Source organism: Sapajus apella, unplaced genomic scaffold (assembly GCF_009761245.1).
Source record: "Sapajus apella isolate SASKATOON/1434 unplaced genomic scaffold, GSC_monkey_1.0 scaffold2, whole genome shotgun sequence".
NCBI classification, from domain to species: domain Eukaryota; kingdom Metazoa; phylum Chordata; class Mammalia; order Primates; family Cebidae; genus Sapajus; species Sapajus apella.
In genome coordinates this window covers 64,468,724-64,488,988 of record NW_022436942.1, presented here as the reverse complement: position 1 = coordinate 64,488,988, position 20,265 = coordinate 64,468,724, and the positions used below count along the sequence as shown (strand labels likewise).

The window sequence follows — 20,265 nt, the reverse complement described above, 5'->3', positions numbered from 1 at the left end:
GGCCTCAGCCTCCTGAGTAGCTGGGATTACAGGCACGCACCACCATGCCCAGCTAATGTTTTGTATTTTTAGTAGAGACGGGGTTTCACCATGTTGACCAGGATGGTCTCGATCTTTGACCTTGTGATCCACCCGCCTCGGCCTCCCAAAGTGCTGGGATTACAGGCTTGAGCCACCGCGCCCGGCCTAGGATGGGCTTTTGCTCTTGACTTTATAAGCCATACATACCTGGCTTGAATTAACCAAAAAGAAATGAGCTAAAACATTTTTATAGGTCCCTAAGAGATGTCAGAGTTGAAATTTAAGTTTTTCTGAAGGCTGCAAGGTAATTTTTATCTCTTTAATTTTCTGGGAAAGTATGGGGGCAGGGAGGGAGAGGATCAACCAAATCATTTATAAGCATTCCTATTATTTCCTGGTAAAACCTGATGGATTTTACCAGGAAAATATTTGATAAAATATGAGAGTTAGCCATAATCAAAAAAGGAAAAACGTGGCCATTGTGGAAGGTCATATGAAAATCAACAGTTGATACTGTGATATAAGACTTTATTTATTTATTTTTTTGAGACAGGGTCTTGCTCTGTTGCCCAGGCTCGAGTGCAGTGACACAATCTGAGCTTACTGCAGACTCTGCCTCCTGGGTCCAAGTGATTCTCATGCCTCAGCCTCCTGAGTAGCTGGGATTACAGGCACACACCACCACATCCAGCTAATTTTTGTATTTTTAGTAGAGACAGAGTTTCACCATGTTGGGGAGGCTGGTCTTGAACTCCTGACCTCAGGTCATCCACCCACTTCAGCCTCCCAAAGTGCTGGGATTACAGGTGTGAGCCACTGTGCCCGGCTGAGACTTTATTTTTAAACAAAGGCAATGTGTCCTAACTTTGCACTTTGTTTCCCTTGCTCACATTTTCTAGCCATGGCAGAAACTGAAGGGAAGAGAGATCAATATTTTCCACATATCAAAGTATTTTTGTGCAAGGCACTTTTATGCTAGTGAGCATGCATTTGAAGTGGGTAGGATAACCCCCATCTTATTCTTGGGAAGTATGAAGTTCAGGTATGGCCTCAGCAAAGCCAGGATTCAAACCCCAGGGTCTGTCTGAGCCTAAAGCACCTTCACTATGGCCTGTATTTACCACTTTTAAATTTAAAGTACAGATATGCCCTGTCTTTTGTTTTACTTCATAAAAAATACAAATTTTAACTTTAAAAATTCATTTGTATTAGTCAATAAATGTTTATTGGACATCCAATATGTGTAGGGTCCTGTTTTAGGAACTGCAGATACTGCAGTGAAAAGACTGCTTGTATGTAAGCATGGATAAAAAGGCAAACACATTAAAAATGAATGACAATTTTAGACCTACGAGAAAGACACAGTAAGACAATGTAGTGGACAGTTATGGACAGGGTGTTCACTTCACTGAATGCAACCATCTTAAGGCCTCTTTAAGTCAGTGACCTTTGTGTTCAGACTCGAAAGGGGAGAGGGAAAGAGCCACATGAAGGTCTGGGAAAAGAAATTCAAAAAGAAGAAGTGGGCTGGGCACAGTGGCTCACACCTGTAATCCCAGCACTTTGGGAGGCCAAGTCAGGTGGATCACGAGGTCAGGAGTTTGAGACCAGCCTGTCCAATATGGTGAAACCTTGTCTCTACTAAAAAATACAAAGATTAGCCAGGCGTGGTGGCGCACACCTGTAGTCCCTGCTATTTGGAGGCTGAGGCAAGAAAATCACTTGAATCCAAGAGGTGGAGGTTGCAGTGAGCCAAGATGGCGCCACTGCACTCCAGCTTGGGTGACAGAGTGAGACTCCGTCTCAAAAGAAGAAGCTACATGAACAAAGTTTCTGAGACAAGATCCAGGTTGGTGAACCCTGAGGTCAGGAAGGAAGCCAGCACAGTTGAAGCAGAGCAAAGCCGGAGGGAAAGCACTGAGACAGGGTCAGGGGAGTGGGATCACCCAGGCCATATGGAAACATTTCCATTTTTAGTCTCTGAGTAACAGAAAACCATTGAAGGGTTTTGGCAAAGAAATCATCTAACATCACTAATTCTTTAAAAAGATCATTAAGGCTACTGTGTGGATATGGAAGATGAACTGTGGGGTGCTAAGAATGGAGACGGGGCTACCAGTTAGGACTGAAAGAATCCAGACCAGAGATGACGGTGGCCTAGCCTAGGGTTGTAGCAGTAGACCTGGTATCAAGGGTCATGGCGAAATGCAGTTACCAAAGGAAACCAAACAGATATACCCACAATAGATGGCAAGCTTAAAAAATGTTAATATTATATGAACAACATCCCCTGGAGGACTACAATCCACATTTTAAAGAAGAAAGATTATTACATTTACTTACTTTACTTTTCCTGCTTTAAAACAAATGAAAAAAGTTCTAAGGCCGGGCGCGGTGGCTCATGCCTGTAATCCCAGCACTTTGGGAGGCCGAGGCGGGTGGATCACGAGGTCAAGAGATCGAGACCATCCTGGTCAACATGGTGAAACCCCGTCTCTACTAAAGCTACAAAAAATCAGCTGGGCATGGTGGCGCATGCCTGTAATCCCAGCTACTCAGGAGGCTGAGGCAGGAGAATTGCCTGAACCCAGGAGGTGGAGGTTGCGGTGAGCCAAGATCGCGCCATTGCACTCCAGCCTGGGCAACAAGAGCGAAACTCCGTCTCAAAAAAAAAAAAAGTTCTAAACAAGATCAAATATTGTATGTTGTCTTAACTGATAGAATGCCTCAGGATTTATAACTGGTAATGTGAGGGTGAATATGCAAACCATAAACCAACTCTGCTTCTAAAGGTGATTGATCTGTAATAGTCTCAAGCCTCTTCTCCTCTTTGTCCCAAGAAACCTGTGAGCCACTGACTCCAGAATGGCTGAAGTAGGATCCAAAGGGGTGACTCCAACTAGAGGTCGAAGGGTGAGATTTACCCAGGAAGCGCCCCTTGCAGCTGCGATTCCTACTTCTAGACATTTCTGGGTTGCCTACTTTTAGCACTTTGACAGTTCAGATGCATTTATTTATTCTTCATACCTGAATATCAGTTTTCAATAAATCAATCTGCAAAGATTTCTTAAGCCTGTACTGCATGTCAGGGACTATGCTAGACAACAGGGATACAGCAACGAACAATACAGACACAGCTCCTCCATAAATGGTGCATTTAAATCAAGTGAGGAAGATGGACATCCAACATAAAACCTCTTAGCAAAAGGGAGGCAGCAAGGGCGACAGGCGTCTCTAGCAAAGGGATTAATTATAGTCTGGGGGTTCAGGAAAGTCAGAAAAAGCTTCCCTCAGGAGGTGAAATATAAACTGAGTTCTAAAGATTATGGGTAATATGTATCCTGGGATTGTTTTTTAAGACGGAGTCTCACTCTGTCACCCAGGCTGGAGTCCAGTGGCATGATCTTGGCTCACTGAAACCTCCACCTCCTGGGTTCAAGCAATTCTCTTGCCTCAGCCTCCCAAGTAGCTGGGATTACAGGCACCCTGCCACCACGCCAGCTAATTTTTGTATTTTTAGTAGAGATGGGGTTTCACCATGTTGGCCAGGCTGGTTACAAATGGAAATTTTTGTTTTTTTTGAGACAGTCTTGCTCTGTTACCCAGGCTGGAGTGTAGTGGCATGATGAGAGCTCAATGAAGTCCCCAACCTCCTGGGCTCAAAAGATCGTTTTGACTCAGTCACCCAGGTGGCTGTAATTACAGGCTCATGCCACCATGCCGGATAATATTTTTATTTTTTGTAGGGATGGTGTCTTGCTTTGGTGCCCAGGCTAGTCTCAAACGCCTGGCTTTAAGCAATCCTCCTGCCTCCACCTCCCAAAGTGCTGGGGTTACAGGTGTGAGCTACCATGACCAGCCAGAATTTTTTTTTGAAGACAGAGTCTTGCACTTGTCACCCAGGCTGGAGTGCAATGGTGCCATTTCAGCTCACTGCAACCTCTGTCCCCCGGGTTCAAGGGATTCTCCTGCCTCAGCCTCCCGAGTAGCTGGGATTACAGCTGCCCACCATCACACCCAGCTATTTTCGTATTTTTAGTAGAGACCGGGTTTTACCATGTTGGCCAGGCTGGTCTCTCGACCTCCTGACTTCAGGTGATCCAACCGTCTCAGCCTCCCAAAGTGCTGGGATTACAGGCATGAGCCACAGCGCCTGGCCCAGAATTTTTTAAAAATAAGTATAAGACCTTGTTAGAGAACTAAATGTTTACCCCTGAGAATATTATATAAGAACTTCCAGAAATCAGTTTGAGTATGTGTATATTCATCACACACACACACACACACACTCACACACACACACACACACACAATCTTCAGCACAGTTTATATGCAAAAAATGCCCCTAGGTTACCTGTTTTCTGGGAGAGCCTCCTGTTTCAATTGAAAGTTCTCATTTACCGCAATCTCGTGAGCAAGAGTCATGTTTGATAAGTTCCTTGCTGCAGCCATCACTTCATCAAATGTTACAACCCTTGGAGGGCTTGTTGCTGAAAGAAAAACAAAAGCCAGTTGATGTTGTGGAAAAGAAGTTGTCATCCAACAAAGCATCCTGATGCAGATAAAGTTTAATTTATCAGAATGTATATACTTCAGAGTTTTATAAGTAAGGAGACTAAATACTAAATACTAAAATAATGCTAAATACTAAAATAGGTGAATTCCCCCACTAATAAAGGTTTCAAAAAATTAAGAACTCCTTCAATAGCTTCAGTTACCATATTTGATAATATTGTCTCAAATATTTCTGAGACCATCTGATTGATACAGGCCTATTATAAGTTAATTTTAAAAATTAAATTACCTCATTTTTAGTACCCATTGAAACCTGCACTTATTACTTGTATAGGAGATTGATAAGATTATTTTTTATTTTGTAATTCAGAAGTCTCATTAAGTAGACTCAACATAAAATAACTGATTTTTAAAACTGTAATATTTATTTATTTATTTATTTGAGATGGAGTCTTGCTCTGTCACCAGGCTACTCGGGAGGCTGAGGTAGGAGAATAACAAACTTTGGAGGTAGAGGTTGCAGTGAGCAGAGACGGCACCATTGCACTCCAGCCTGGTGACAGAGCAAGACTCTGTCTCAAAAAAAAAGAAGAGGAGTAGGAGGAGGAATAGGGAAAGAGGAGGAAGAAGAGAAGGGTGATACACAGAACTGGTAAAACCCTTCTTCAGGATGTCTAGGTACCCTGATGTCAGATGTGCCAACCCCATATACAGTATAAAGAGTGAGAAAAGGTACAGAAACCTGAGGTGGCTGCTGTCAATTTCTTTTGCCAGTTCTGACTCAAGATTCTCCTTAAAAATGTCTATATACTTTGGTCCAATGATCCAGTGATAACCAAAAGCCTTTCCAGAAAGGCTTCATGCACTAAGATGTTCATAAAGCACTATTTATAACAGCAAAAAAATGGAAACTAACTAAATGTCCAATGATCACTCAATGGTTAAGTTTACAGTATATTCACTTGACGAAGCAATGGGTATTCAAAAAAAATGTTTCAAAAACACATAATCATGAGTAAATGTTTTAGTTATAATACTAAGTGAGAAGAATCCACACATATATACACACATATGTCTATGGGAAGGATAAAGATATGGCAAAGCACTGCCAGCTGTCGTCTCTGGGTGATATCATAGGCAATGTTTTCTTATCTCTATTCTTATGTATCTTCTAAGTTTTAAAAAATGAAAATGTAAAAATGTAAAATACAAATGAAGCAATTTATAAGAAGTGGACAGTTCGGCATATTAAATATCAGTCACTTTTTCTCACATTTGCTTTGTCAGTTAAAGGTGTTATACTTACTAAAGTGCCAATTAAAAAAAAAAAAGGCAAACACATCTGCTTTACACATCTCTAAGTTTCTACACACAAAAAAGGGAAAAAGATACCTCCTTTTGCTGTGGCCTCTCTTTTAACTCTTTCTCATACCCCCAATGTGGTAATTATCCTCGTGGGCACCTTCCTGGGGTGATTTGCACAATATTTTTGAAATCAACATGAAACCCTTTACATTATTTCACTTCCTTCCTGACCTTTCAATGAAGGCCAGTTTCCTTCAGTGTAAGTCAGGAATCATCAGAAATGACCAATTTGCATTTATCCTTGAGCATGGATCTAAGAAGTAACCTCAAGGAATGGCTTTCTGCCGTTTGGGAGAAAAGACAGACGGGGCTGAAGCCCTGATTTATGGTCAGACCAAAGCAGATCAGAGGCAGTGATCAAAATAAAAATCAGTAGGTTGTAAACTTGAGTGGCTATTTATTTCTGAGAATGTGTCCAGGAAAGCTGCAGTGCTTCTGCAGTGTTGTTCTGGTGCATCTAGAAAAAAGGGAAAGTCTGTTGCTCTCAGGCATTTCTGGGTTTTCAAATCCAACACATAACTAGAAGTACCCCCTGCCACCCCCAACCCCTGTTCCCCCATTGGCTCACAAGCAGGAGAGCTGGATTTGCTGGAGGAGTCACTTGTAAAGCTCTGCCTGGAGCACTCATAGTCACTGAGCGAGGCCATGCTTTCAGAAAACCGGGAAGAATCAGAATCGCTTGGCTGGTCCTCTCCCACACACTGCTTCTCACCATTGAAGGGCATTTTGTGTCACTTAAGGGTGGGCAAAAAAGTAGCACCTGCACAGAGAAACAGACCCTGTGTCAATGTTCTGTGGTACTTCCACAGGCAGCGCCAATGTTTCCTCCAGTGTAGACAGCTGTCCCAAGTGTCACTGTGTTGGAAAGGCCCCCAGATGACCTCATCCTTCCCCCAGCACCTTGGCCCAACTAAGCCAGGTCACTAGGTCATTAAGATTGTCTTCTTGAAAAGGGATTCCATAGCCATAGGTGTGAGCTTACTCAGGACACACCCACTATAAATGTGAAGCTCTAAGCAATGACAGATCCTTTTTTAAAAAAATGCAGGACACATGCTCTCTCCTCCTGGGTTGCTGAAACATGAGAAGGCAGGAGTGTGGGACTTGGGTCAGATCACTCATTCTGTCTTTTGCCATGAGACCTTGGGGAGGTCACGTAACCACCTACCTCACAGTGAAACTGCACTGAAAGACTAATCTCTCACAGGGTTGCCAGAAGATTGAATAGAAGAGAATCCATTTAAGGAGCTTGGCACCACACTCAAATGTTATTTGAGTGCTATTATTGTTCCTATTGCTTTGTTTCAGATTCAATAGTTGTGAAATCACCCTCTTTATGCTTTCTGTGAACTGCTTGGGTAAAGGGGAAGACTGTATGAAACCTCTGGCTGGCAAGTCTTTAGCTTTTCCCTCTCCATTTTCACATGAACTGCTGTGACATGAAGAATAAGACCTGATACATGGTTAGCATTTGACAATTTAGAGTACCCATCACAACCCCGTGAGGGCACAAGCATGTAGGATCCTGACTCAGAAGTAGGGGAACAAACTCAGAGGGATAAGGGGATTGACTACACGATAAAACCAGTCCCTTGGTGTCTATGTCCAGTGTTTCTGGGACATCAGAGTTCCTCCCAGGGTAAGGCCGTCAAGTTTGGGCACTGCCCAGAAAGCAGATCACAGGCACATAAGATGACCAGGCCTTGGGCCCGGGAGCTGACCCTAATGACACTGAAGGGGAAACCTAGGCCCAAGGAGAAAGGCACCTCAAATCCTGGATGTACAATAAGAAGAGGAAGAGTTCACTGAGTGCTTTTAAACCTGAACCAGCCCATGCAATGAGGGATGCCAGAATGTGAAACCACAACTATGTATAGTATGTCTGAAAATGCCTTCAGTTTCTTCAATGATTCCATTAACATTCAACAAGTGCCTTCTGAGCACTACACACTAGGGAAAGTCACTGAACAAAGACAAGGCCTTACTCTTGTGGCTCTCAAGTCCAGTTACCTAAAACTGTGTACTGAATGCTGTTAGATGGGAAAAGGGAAAATAAGGCATTGTTGAGAAAGCACAAGGAGAGGCAGACTCAGGATCAGGGGAGGGGAAAGCAAGGGATTAGCCTTTGTTGAGAGAAAAAGAAGTATCCAAGCAAAAGCCTGTATTTGAAGCCAAAATGTCCATAATTACTCTATTAAAAATTGCCTGTTTCCACATATAGGTTTACTAATAATACCTAATTCATAGAGTTGGTGTGAGATTTCAGGTACTCAACACATGCAGAGTGTTTGGCACAGTCACTGACACAGTAAACAGTATACAAATGTTTTCTATTATCATTTGCTTTCTTTGTTAATGTCTCAGGAATTTTTTTAATTCCTTGGGTGGTGAGGGGGGACAAGGATGAGTCTAAGAGGGATCTAATAAGGGTCGAAGGCCTAAGATCATTTGCACCTTGTCTCACCTAAACAACCTTCCTCAATCCCGCCACAGAAATGTACCCTGGCTGAGCCTACCACTTTTGCAAGCAGGAAACCACTTGAGTCCACCTCTGCAGGCTGAAGGGCAAGGAGTGGAGTGGAGACACTCGCCTTACCCCAGAATCCCAAAGCCACCCAGCATGAACACTGGCTATAAATGAGTCCTGAGCCCTTGCATCCTCAGTGGTGAAACAGCCTCCTCTAACCCATGAAGACTAAATTCTATCTGAGTTTAAACTCCAATCTGCTCAGGAGAAGGGGAGAGAAGACAGAAGAAAGGGGCTACTTCAAAACTTTCACTGTCACCAAACCCCAAATCCTAAATGGAATGTTCACCTTCCCCTCTAGTTTGCGTCCTCTTTGCCAACATCTGATGTCCCACTGATGGCATTTCTTGAAAATGCTACCTTCCTCAGGAAGCCTTGCTTCTAGCCAAAGTTAATAGCACTCCTCTGGGTATGTCTGCAGCAAATCCCCTACATCTCCATGAAAGCACTTAGTTCCTTGTATATTAGTCCCTTATTATTTTCTTCCCATGACTACTTCTGAATCTCCTTAATAAGGCAGAGACTGTGTCTTGTCCACGACCAGTGCCAAGTATATGACAAGCATTCATTCAGTGTCAGCTAAATCAGAATCCCTGAATCTCATTTGGTACAGCTTCAACAGAACATTTGCAAGCTGATACCACGACACGTTAACCAGCCTGGTACTGCCAAAGCCCAAGCCCTAGAGCAGAGACTCTACTCTTTTTTTTTTTTTTGAGACGGAGTTTCGCTCTTGTTACCCAGGCTGGAGTGCAATGGCGCGATCTCGGCTCACCGCAACCTCTGCCTCCTGGGTTCAGGCAATTCTCCTGCCTCAGCCTCCTGAGTAGCTGGGATTACAGGCACGCGCCACCATGCCCAGCTAATGTTTTGTATTTTTGGTAAAGACAGGGTTTCACCATTTTGACCAGGATGGTCTCGATCTCTTGACCTCGTGATCCACCCGCCTCGGCCTCCCAAAGTGCTGGGATTACAGGCTTGAGCCACCGCACCCGGCCTAAGACTCTACTCTTAAGCCTGTCTTATTAGATTTAAACCTCAAAATTCCCAGGTCTTTGTCATGCTCTTATTTGAATATCTTAACGTCTGTTTCTACTTTAAGTCATGTTTTTTTCTAGCTATTCCCCTGTAATATAACTGTGCTATGCAAGCTCTATTCTTAATTTTTCTCTACTGCAGTTCCCTCAAATGAGCTCTGGCTGTTTTTCCAAGTGAAAGTGAATAAAAGCTTCCAGCCATGGGAATTTATGAACTAGCTTAATAGTTTTAACTGTCCATTTCATTTTTCTACTTTAGCTGGATAGCATACTTGGTAGATTTCTTAATTGTGTTTAATAAGGCAGAAAAGTGCAAAGATTAAAATAATTGGGAGTCAGGAGTCTAGGGTTTGTGGCTTGGGTTCGTCATTAATGTGCTGTGTGACTTTAGGCACATTTTTCTGAGAGGTTGGGCCAGTTATAAGGTTTCTCTCAGCTAGGAATTATAAGATGCTCCAAACCCAGAGTTCCATGAGGTATCACTAGAAGTTTTGAGAAATTAAATGTGCTTATGGCAGGCATGTTTAATAATGTGCAACTACCCTTTCTTCTAGCAATTCACTGTCACCAAAGTGGCAAACATAGAATTCATAGAGGTTGAGTTCCTGGCACAGGGCTGCAATGGAAAATTAAAAGCTTCAAAATGTCTAGAAACTCTCATTTAGTGAGTAGAAGCCTCCACGTTACAACTTGGCCTTAGTGCATCCAAGCAGAAGCCTGTATTTGAAGCCAAAATGTCCACTATTACTCTATTTTAAAAATTGCCTGTTTTAAAAGCAGGAGTCTATTTTTAAAATTGCTTACTAAGAATACCTCATTCATAAGGTTGGTGTGAGATTTCAATACATGCAGAGTGTTTGGAACAGTCACTGACACAGTAAACAGTATACAAATGTTTTCTATTATCATTTGCTTTTTTGTTAATATCATTGCCTCAGGAATTAAACACCCTGGAGGGAAGAACAATATTATGTCAGGATGATAATAGCATGTCCTTCAACAGACAAACAAGGCTAGTAGTTAACATAGAACAGAAGTCCTGGCACTTGTTTGACAGACAAAAACCGAAAGCAAATGGCCCATCACTGTGTGAATGGTCTTCCACAAATTCCTTCACACCTGCTCTTATGTTTCTTGGTCTTGAGTTTCCAAGTAAGTCACCTGGGGACAAAGCTACTTGATTCAAAAGGGTTGAGGGTAATTAGACTGCTTTAAAAACTATTTTAAATTCTTAGACTGATGACAACGAAACCAGGCTATTTCTCTAAGAAAGGTAATAACTCCTTATGCAAACTTAGACCTATCTAACCTTCGCTACTGCAACCCATAAGTAAATCAAACTTTTCAGAAACATCACAACTCTTCATACCTGGAGGATTTAATCACTGGTAAAGTCAACAGAAAAGATTGAAGATGACTCCAAGCAAAGCCTCCAACATGATAGCAAGTCACTATTCGAAGAAAATTAAGTACTGTCATATTCACATTTTTGATTGTATTATTCCAACACTTTATGAAATAAGGATAATATTATGTCATTTCTTCTGAGACCAATCACTGGAATGCAGCACGCATTCAAATGTTTATTGGTGAATAAATGAATGGCAGTAAGACTACTGACACATTAAAGAGAGGTGTGAATGGGTACAGGGACTTGAAGGGGCTAGTGCTGTATCTCACTACAGATAGAGAGAATATTGCTTTTTAATTTGCTTGTGATTCCACAGCTTGTGTCCAACTTTACTTCCTTATTTCCTTTCTGCCACAACTCTAACTGCAAATAGTTCTTTATTGGTTCAGGATTGCAAAGAAACACTGATGATAATACATGTCACTGAAGCCATAAGAACACTGGCTCCGGAGCTAGGTGGACTGGGTTCTTGATCCTGGCTCCTCTTCATTATTTACTGACTAGCAACAGAGAACTTACCATTTGTAAAATAGAAACAATAGTATCCACCTTGGAGAAGTGCTGTAAAGGCTAACTGAAATAGTATCTGTCAAGTACTTAAGCTCCTAGTAAGTGCCTGACGGCTATCAACTATTATTTTATTCTTATCAGAAGAAGTTACAAGTTCCGAAAATGTCAATGTCACACAAAACAAAGAAAGGCTGAGGATATATGCCAGATTAAAAAAAAAAAAACACTTGATAACTGAGTGCAATAGTTGATCCTGAGTGTAACAGTTGACACTATACTGAAGCAAAAATGCTATAAAGGACAGTATCAGTCAGTCAATACCTCTGTTAACAATATTTTAATCTGTTGGCTGTTGTCCAAGGTTAAATATACTGGAGTCAAAATGTATTGTGCTTTTGTATTTAGGAATAAAAGGCCATGACACACACAACTTTTCCTCAAGTGATTCAAATGAAAGATAAAGAGGAAAAAATAATAAAGCACATAGAGCAAAATGTAAATAGGTGAATCTGAGTAAAAGGTAGACAGCAGGGCATTCTTTGTACTATTCTTGCAACTTTATTTGTAAGTTTGAAAGTATTTCCAAATAAAAGGTTAAAGGAGAAGATGACGGGTTGAACTGAAATTTCAAGATTCAAATTGAGAACAGTCCAGCCTCTTGCAGTTTTGAAATTCTGATCGTGCCCACCACTGTGATAGCTTAAATAACACTCTATTACAAGAACTCTTCTAGACAGTGAAATTTGTCCTGATGTCCTTTTTGAACAGTATCTAGAAAATAAAACAGAAAATAGGCCAGAGTCCTCCAGAAGAGGCAAAATAGAGAATCCTTTTTAAGAGTTCATCCTGGCCGGATGTGGTGGCTCATGCCTATAATTCCAGCACTTTGGGAGGCTGAGGTGGGTGGATCACGAGGTCAGGAGTTCGAGATCAGCCTGGCCAACATAGTGAAACCCTGTCTCTGTTAAAAATACAAAAAAAATTACCCGAGTGTGGTGGCATATGCCTGTAGTCCCAGCTACTTGGGAGGCTGAGGCGGGAGAATCTCTTGAGCCCAGGAGGTGGAGGTTGCAGTGAGCTGAGATAGCGCCATTGCACTCCAACCTGGTGACAGAGCGAGACTCCATCTCAAAAAAAAAAAAAAAAAAAAAAAGAGTTCATCGCTACGTGGCTTCCCTTTTTCTAAGTCTCTGGGCCATGGTTTATAACCCTCTGTGATCTTAGCTCTGCCCACCTCATTCTGTAGTGCCCTCCTGCTAACCCTTCATGATCCAGATGCCACAGCTTTCTTTGGGTTCCTCAGACATGCCAAACTTCCTATTTTGGAGCACTCACATCTGCTATTCTCTCTCCCTGGAATGCTACTCTCCTTGATTTCCTTGTGGTTGGCTTCCTGTTGTCATTGAGATTTGAAATTTAATGTCACAACTCCGAGGTGACCTTCCCTGATAGCTACACTCACTGCATCTAAGTGAGCCAGCTAGAGCTTAGAACACTGGCTGTGATAGAGCAGGAGCTCAATGAATATAGCTGCATGAACTAATTACGCCACACTCCTATTCATAAGACATCTCGAGTTTTCCTTCTTTTCTGCCTCCCTGGCATTACTCATATTCCCATTATGTAGTCACTTACAGTACTACATTTGTTGTGTGCATGCCTGTCTCCCACTAGATTTTAAGCTGCTAGTGGAAGTTATGACTCTCCTCTCCAATTCCTAATGCCTACCTCAATGCTTTTCCAAGGCACCAAAAATTCAAACTAGCAAAGACTTACAGTTCCAGGAGCTTAAAGAAACTCACTTGTAGCAAATAATAACAATTTGAACCAACAGTCACTGACTGCTTATTACTACCTCAATAATAAGCACTCAATAACTGCTCTATACGTTTTTCATGTGTTTTATCTCCTTGAATCCTCATTATAACCTTGTTAGCTAAGGCATCATTATTATCCCCATTTTATAAGATCCTGAGGTTCAGAGAGGTTACATTACTTGCCCAAGGGTTCACGGCAGGATAGAGGCACAAATCAAATCCGGGCAGCAGATCCCTAAAACCCATGCTCTCTACCAGTCCAGGATGGCTGGAGAAAATTTGGTGTGCTGCTCATTCTTTCCACTCCCACTCTGCCAAACTGATCTACCCATCACCATGTGGACACTTGCACATGTGGTAGCAAGCTGATCTTACCCTGGTATGGCTGTTCAAGTGCTAGTCTGTAAAGGGCATTACTGAAGGAGTACATCACCCCAAATAATTCTCTACCACCCCACTACAGTGACAGAAAGTCCTCTAGCAGGGAGCCATTCTTTATGCACTGCAAAATCCCTAGTTAAAACCCACATATTAGCAAAAGAGTTAACTGCTTACAGTGAGTACAAGTCATAAACATCTTGGAGTGAAATATTCAGATTACACAGCAGGGCCTTGAGGAATGGAACCCATCCAGTTAAGGTTAGCTTATGTAAAAAAAGAAATTTCAAGAAACATCTAGTGGGTACCATCCTTTAAGACCAGATCAAGGTCAGATGCAAGGACAAGCCTTCGCATATGTGTAGTAAAGAGAAGGGAGTCAGAGGATTAAGTCTGGGCTCTGAAGAAAAAAAAAATGCAGATGATGTGAAAAACTTCCATCTCCTGCAAAATGCTGCTTTAGAATCAGTCTCAAATAGCAGTGCTAAAGTTATTCATCCACAGCAAAGCAAAAACCATAGAGTAGAGGGATAGGAGCCTATACCATTCATGCAGACAATACTGGTCTTCATCAAATTAGAACCAACAAAGAGCTAGATAAAAGCCAACAAGCCAGTCACTGTCTACAAAGCAGATATTCACGTTACACATGGCATTACGGCATCAGGGAGAAGGATTCCTAGGTACTTTTCACATTTGAAAGCCCTCCTCCCACACTTGCTGGTCTGTTTTAATACCTGTGCTTGCCCCTCTGGGGCCCTCAACCTCTCACAAAATGGCATTGAAGCTGCTTCCACACATGACTGGGTATCTTCAGCCCTGGGCCTCTTCAAATCAGACAACTTCCACTGGCTGTCAGGGTGATGCATGAAATCCCTAGAGAAGAGAGGAAAAGGACCACGGCAGGGAGCCTCCTCAAGTGGGAATCACTGTGAAAAACTCATTTTCCATGGCAGGTAAGAAGAGCAAAGTCCCTGACTGGGCTGGTGACCACGGGTGCTGAGACGCCCACTGGGGACAAGGACAACTTGTTCAGTTTCTTCACAGTTAAGGTGTAAGGACAACCATCTAAGATTTCCCAAACTCCAGTCATTTGAGTACCACTCTTCAGGACTATTTCTACATCTCCCTCCTTACCTATACTAGAATTTAGTAACCACGTCTCTTTACCGCGGCTAGATTTTTGCATTTAAATACATTTATTTTAAAAGGAAACTCTATCATTGTGAAATTGCTTACATAATGGAACAGGTTTTCTTAATAGCAACAAAAACAAGTAACTATGTTCATCCACGTACTACCTCAAATCATTGCTATTACCCCCAGTGATGCCACCTACAGTAGCAGCTTTGGGACACACAAGCCACCCCTGAGGGTTCAGGGTTCCAGCCCACGCCCCATCGGCATTTCTCCACCTCTTCCCCTTAACCGAAGGTCCCGGCAAGGGGACGCAGCAGGAGTCTGCACGCCCTCACCCACGTCCTCTGGCCGCCCCTCCCCTCCCAGCAGCACCACGTTTCCTGTCAAAACAAACCCTTGGAGGAGGGGATGGCGGAGGCAGAGTGCCGGGGAAACCACGGCAACAAATCCCCAACACACGCTGCGGGTCCCGCTCTGCCTCCACCCTGGCTCAGTTCCCCATTCCAGCCCGGCCGAGGGGTGCGGGGGAAGGGAGCGCCCTGGACCCCTGATGGTGGGAAGTCGCTGGCACCCGTCCAGCAGGATTTAAACAGCGGCGAAACGGCCCCCGGGGCGCGAAGTCCGTGTCCACCCCGACACCCGCGGCGGCCACTCGGTGCCCCGCTCCCTGCTTCCACGCGGGACAGCAGTTCGACGTCAAAAAAAGGGACACGGAGTGGGGAGACAAGAACTGGGAGCCAAGCTTGACGGCCACTGGCCCCGCCGTCTCAGGATGGAGTTCCGAGATGGGGGGAGCCCTTGGGCTGCTCGGCACAGCGCTGTCCTCTCTGCTGGCCCCGGCCGGTCCCCTCCGAGCCGGCGACGCCTCCCCCGTGATGGATACGCACCGAGTCCCGCACGCAGACAAGAGGACAGCGACGGAGTGACCCCAAGTCAGGACTCTGGGCGTCCCTTCACCAAGCACAGCACAATCACCTCGAAAACTCACCAACCCAGCAACCTCCAGCCCCTGCCTTCCCCCTCCGACCCGACGCGGTATTTAAAGGGCCCGGAGGGACTCTAGAGAGGCCGCCACGGCGCGGCCATCACAAAACCGGAGAGCGGGGGGACAACGGCGCGACGGGGCGAGGGGATTTCAGGGCCCTTCAGGGTCCGATAGCCGAGTTCTTACAGACCGAACCTACTAAAGAAATAGTCTCCGTCATGTTTGGACCAGAGAGGCCGAGGACAGCTCGGATGGGAGGTGTTTGGGATGCGAGAGGTTACGTTATCCCCGCGCGGCGAGTGGTGCGGTCCGGGCTGCCGGGGGCGGGTAGAGAAGTGTTTACGGAACTGAGGCCGCCCCGCCTACCGGAGCGGCGAGCGTTGGGGGCGGGACCTGCCGGGGCGTTGGGGGCGGGGCCGAGCGGGGGCGTTGGGGTGAGGGGGCCGGACGAGGCGAAGCAGCCGGCGGAGCCTCTAGTGGAGCGCGGGACAGATCCCCTGGGCTCCTGGGAGCATTGGCGTGGACGACGCTGCGAGCTCCCGGCCGCGCATGGAACACTGAATGCCTGCACACACCTGTATAGACAGGGCAATCCAAACTGGGTGCGCACCACCACACTGTCCACACAGAGACAACCCGACCAACGACGCTGCTGGTGGGCTTTCCCACGCACGTCAGCGACTAACCGCGTCATCTCCAGTTTCGTCTACACCTCCACGTAAACACGGGTCCAGATTTGCACCTGCTCGGGAGGATTAGCTCCTGGGAGTCACACCCATCCGGGCCCTCTGAAGACTTGGGGTGCGTGCAAAAGATAAAGCATCTTACTTCCTCTAGGGTTCTTGGCAGTACCTATCTCGGGAGAAGTTTCGACGTTGGTTAATGTAAACAACCAGTCCCAGGAGGGCTTCTGTGCTGTCTGGCCTGCTGCTCAACTCCTGCTGTGGGCGTGCTTGAGGGTGTAGGGAAACAAGCTTCCCCTAACTGCTCACATCAAAACCATGCTTTCTGCCAGGTGTAAATCGGTGCTGTATTACTTGGGAAATAGTTTCATGCAGGAACGACTTACTTGAAGTTTGTATAAAGTATTTCTGTTTAGTGCCGAAGTTATGTCTGGATTGTGGAGGCAAATTGGCCACCACCATTCAAAGACAACAACAAAAACAATAACGAAAAACAACAGGCAACTTTTAAGCAGGGTAGAAAGTCAGTTGGTCAGTGGTTACAACATAGACTCCTTTATGGAAATCCTGCCTCTGACATTCATTACCCATGGGATCTTGGTCTCTGGGGTTAACAATAGCTATTTCATTGGGTTATTGTGAAGATAAAGTGAAATAAAGCATGTGAAGTATGTAATGGTGTACACAGTAAGCACTCAATGAGTGTTAGTTATTGAAGCTATCTGGCAAACCACTGTGGCCAAACTTAGCTGTGATCTGTATGAATTTGTATCTGTGCCTCCTTTTGCCGCTTTCTTCTCTTCTCCTAAAATATACAACCTAATACAGGTTAAGAGATTAAATAGAAGTGCTGTCCCTGCCTGAGTTCTTCCCTACAAACATGCCCTTATTTATGTCATTTGTTGGATATGTAATCAGAATGACAGAAGCCTCCAATTTCAATTCTTGCCAAATGACAACCACCACACAACTGTCATCAGCACCCTAAAAACTCCACAATAGAAAGATGAACCCCCAAATCCCCCAAACTTCTGGTAACTCTGTGACAATGACACAAGGCAGCATTACTTCCTTTGTCGCTTTGTAAGGATTTGTTAAGTTTTGTTTTGTGCTGTGACATAAGTTGGAGCAGGTGACCATGAGTCAGGGTAGTAGTTGTTCCTTGTACCTGAGTGACCAGGTGCCTGACCCTAGGCATGACACTTCTTTTAAAGTTCAGATATGTAACTCTCAAAGCCACCAGGAAGCAACTTTTGTCAAAGCAAGTTTCAACATGGGCTGGGGTACAAACCTTGATGTGGAAGGGGTGGGGGTAACATCAGAGACCCAAGCTAAGATAAAAGAAGATGCTGGAAATACTATTTTCTGTTACTTTAATGTTAAATAACTTGTTATCTGGAAACCTTTTGGTGAATTACCTGACCAACTGCCCTCAGCCTGACTTGTGTATAAAAACACTTTGAAAACACAGAGTGCTGGGCGGGGCACAGTGGCTCACGCCTGTAATCCCAGTACTTTGGGAGGCCGAGGTGGGTGGATCACCTAAGGTCAGGAGTTCAAGACCAGCCTGACCAAAATGGTGAAACCCTGTCTCTACTGAAAATACAAAATTAGCTGGGCCTGGTGGCATGCTCCTATAATACCAGCTACACAAGAGGCTGAGGCAGGAGAATGACTTGAACCCCGGATGCGGAGGTTACGGTGAGCCGAGATTGTGCCATTGCACTCCAGCCTAGGCAAAAGGGGTGAAACTCCATCTCAAAAAAAAAAAAAGTGCTGTAAAATATAAGGCAGTTCCCTCAAAAATGAGCCTTGTATCACATTCTTGCTCAGAGAGCTCAGACAGTCATAACATAAAATCTTCCCTGCTCAGGTTATGTTCATGACTTCCTCGGAAAAAAAAAAAAAAACAAAAAAAAAAAACCACATTCTGAAAAGGCAACTTCTTTAGCAAGTAAAATAGCATTTTATTTGAAGAAAACATATTATTACACCTAGTTTTTCTAACTTACCTTTTTTGAACCACTTACAGAACTCACAGTATTACAGCTTGTTTTCTCCCTATAAATTACATGGTAGACCAAATTTGGTCTATCACTCTTGGCAAAAGACTAAGGGCAGATCAAAATTTTGGTTTGATGAAGAAATAGAAATACTCATTTTCTTTTTGCACACTGAAATCTGAGTTTTAAATTATAATAAATCCTTGACAAAAATCCAAAAATGTAATTACAGTTGGATTTGGAGCCTCTCGGCCTTATAACTTCTCTAGTGGAGAAAATCTTGTACATTAGATCTTGTACTGATTTAATGTAATGCACATTCAGCTCTATGGGACTCAGCTAGGACAGAATATGAGAAACACAAGAGAATAATTTAAATACTTCCAATGATCTTGCCCCCTACTTCTCTCCCTGGGAATTGTGAGGCTTCTCTTCCTGTGCTGATCTGATTTTTTGAGCTTGTCATTATGTTCCAAGCTTCTTACCCACAGCTGGCTTCATGGGTGTGCAGTTTGGGCAGTTGCATAAGGCCCTGCCCTTGGAAGAGCTGTGTGCTTGGTTTAATACTTGGCTGCTGTTGTGTTGAGATTCTTAATACTGTGCTTTTTGGCAGAGGGGCCTTGCATTTTCATTTTGCACTGAACCTGGCAAATATGTAACTGGTCCTGATCTCCCCACACAGAATATGAGTCTGGTGCTTAAAGGTGCTTATTTTCTTGCCCCTAAGTGCCAATCAATTATTTCAACCAGTGCTCAGTTGAAGAAATAATTTATGTCTGTTTCAGTGCTGGAAGAAAAGAATCAAAAAGCCCCAAACAAACAAAAACAACAAAAACTTGGTGTAGTCCAGGTCTTAGGGCTCATTTAAAAATTTTCAAGAGCAATTTTGACTGCAGGTTGACCTCATGCTCTTCCTTAAGAGCCTAACCTTTCATGTAAGATGTGACTTTATTGTAATTTAAAAAAAAATGGCCTGGGTGTGGTGGCTCATGCCTGTAATTCCAGCACTTTGGGAGGCTGAAGCAGGTGGATCACCTGAGGTCAGGAGTTCGAGACCAGCCTGACCAACATGATGAAGCCCCATCTCTACTAAATACAAAAAATTAGCTGGGCATGGTGGCACATTTAATCCCAGCTTCTTGGGAGGCTGGGTCAGGAGAATCACTTGAACCCAGGAGGGAGAGGTTGCAGTGAGCCGAGATTGCGCCATTGCACTCCAGCCTAAGCAAGAGCAAAACTTCATCTCAAAAAAAAAAAAAAAAAAAAAAGCCAGGCGTGGTGGTTCGTGCCTGTAATCCCAGCAGTTTGTGAGGCCAAGGCAGGCAGATCACTTGAGGTCAGGAATTTGAGACCAGCCTGACCAACATGATTAAACCCATCTCTACTAAAAATACAAAAAATTAGCTGGGCCTGGTGGCACGCACCTGTAATCACAGCTACTTGGGAGGCTGAGGCAAGAGAATCAATCACTTGAACTCGGGAGGTGGCGGTTGCAGTGAGCTGAGATTGTGCCACTGCACTCTAGCCTGGGCAACAGAGTGAGACTTTGTCTCAAAAAAACATTAAAAATTAAATTGATTAAAAAAAAATAAATCCAACTTCTTTTCTCTCCCCTGCCCATCTTCAGGTGCTACAGAAAGGGCCAAAAATCAGTAAGAGGGAAAATACAATAGAAAGCTAAAAGAAGAAAATGAATTTGGCTCATACATATACTAGAGAATTGGGTCCTGAATGTTCAAAAATTAACTGCATACCTCCTACTCAATTTTACTGTGAGCTCTAAAAGATAAGGTCTATTAAAAAAAATTAACCACACCTCTTAGGCAAATTTTTAAATTCTATATCCTTTGATTTGGAAGATAAGGTAAATTTA

The 20,265-nt window shown here is 43.8% G+C and overlaps 1 protein-coding gene across 6 annotated transcripts in view; it reads right to left on the bottom strand.

Annotated features, from left to right (window-relative positions):
• The window catches only part of TCP11L2 (t-complex 11 like 2), a 47,177-nt gene extending 31,154 nt beyond the window's left edge, over nucleotides 1-16,023 (bottom strand). For 3 of the 6 annotated variants that reach the window (XM_032300131.1, XM_032300165.1, XM_032300174.1), the window contains exons 1-3: nucleotides 15,609-15,753; nucleotides 6,470-6,661; nucleotides 4,376-4,511 (exon numbers count right to left, since the gene is read on the bottom strand). In XM_032300131.1, the coding sequence (XP_032156022.1) occupies nucleotides 4,376-4,511; nucleotides 6,470-6,626 (293 nt within the window). In that variant the 5' untranslated portion in view covers nucleotides 6,627-6,661; nucleotides 15,609-15,753. Of the gene's footprint in view, nucleotides 1-4,375; nucleotides 4,512-6,469; nucleotides 6,662-7,069; nucleotides 7,334-14,318; nucleotides 14,458-15,608; nucleotides 15,754-15,905 lie in introns of those variants that run through there. The other 3 variants (XM_032300139.1, XM_032300148.1, XM_032300154.1) reach the window with 3 other exon arrangements.
• Nucleotides 16,024-20,265: the final 4,242 nt, after the last annotated feature.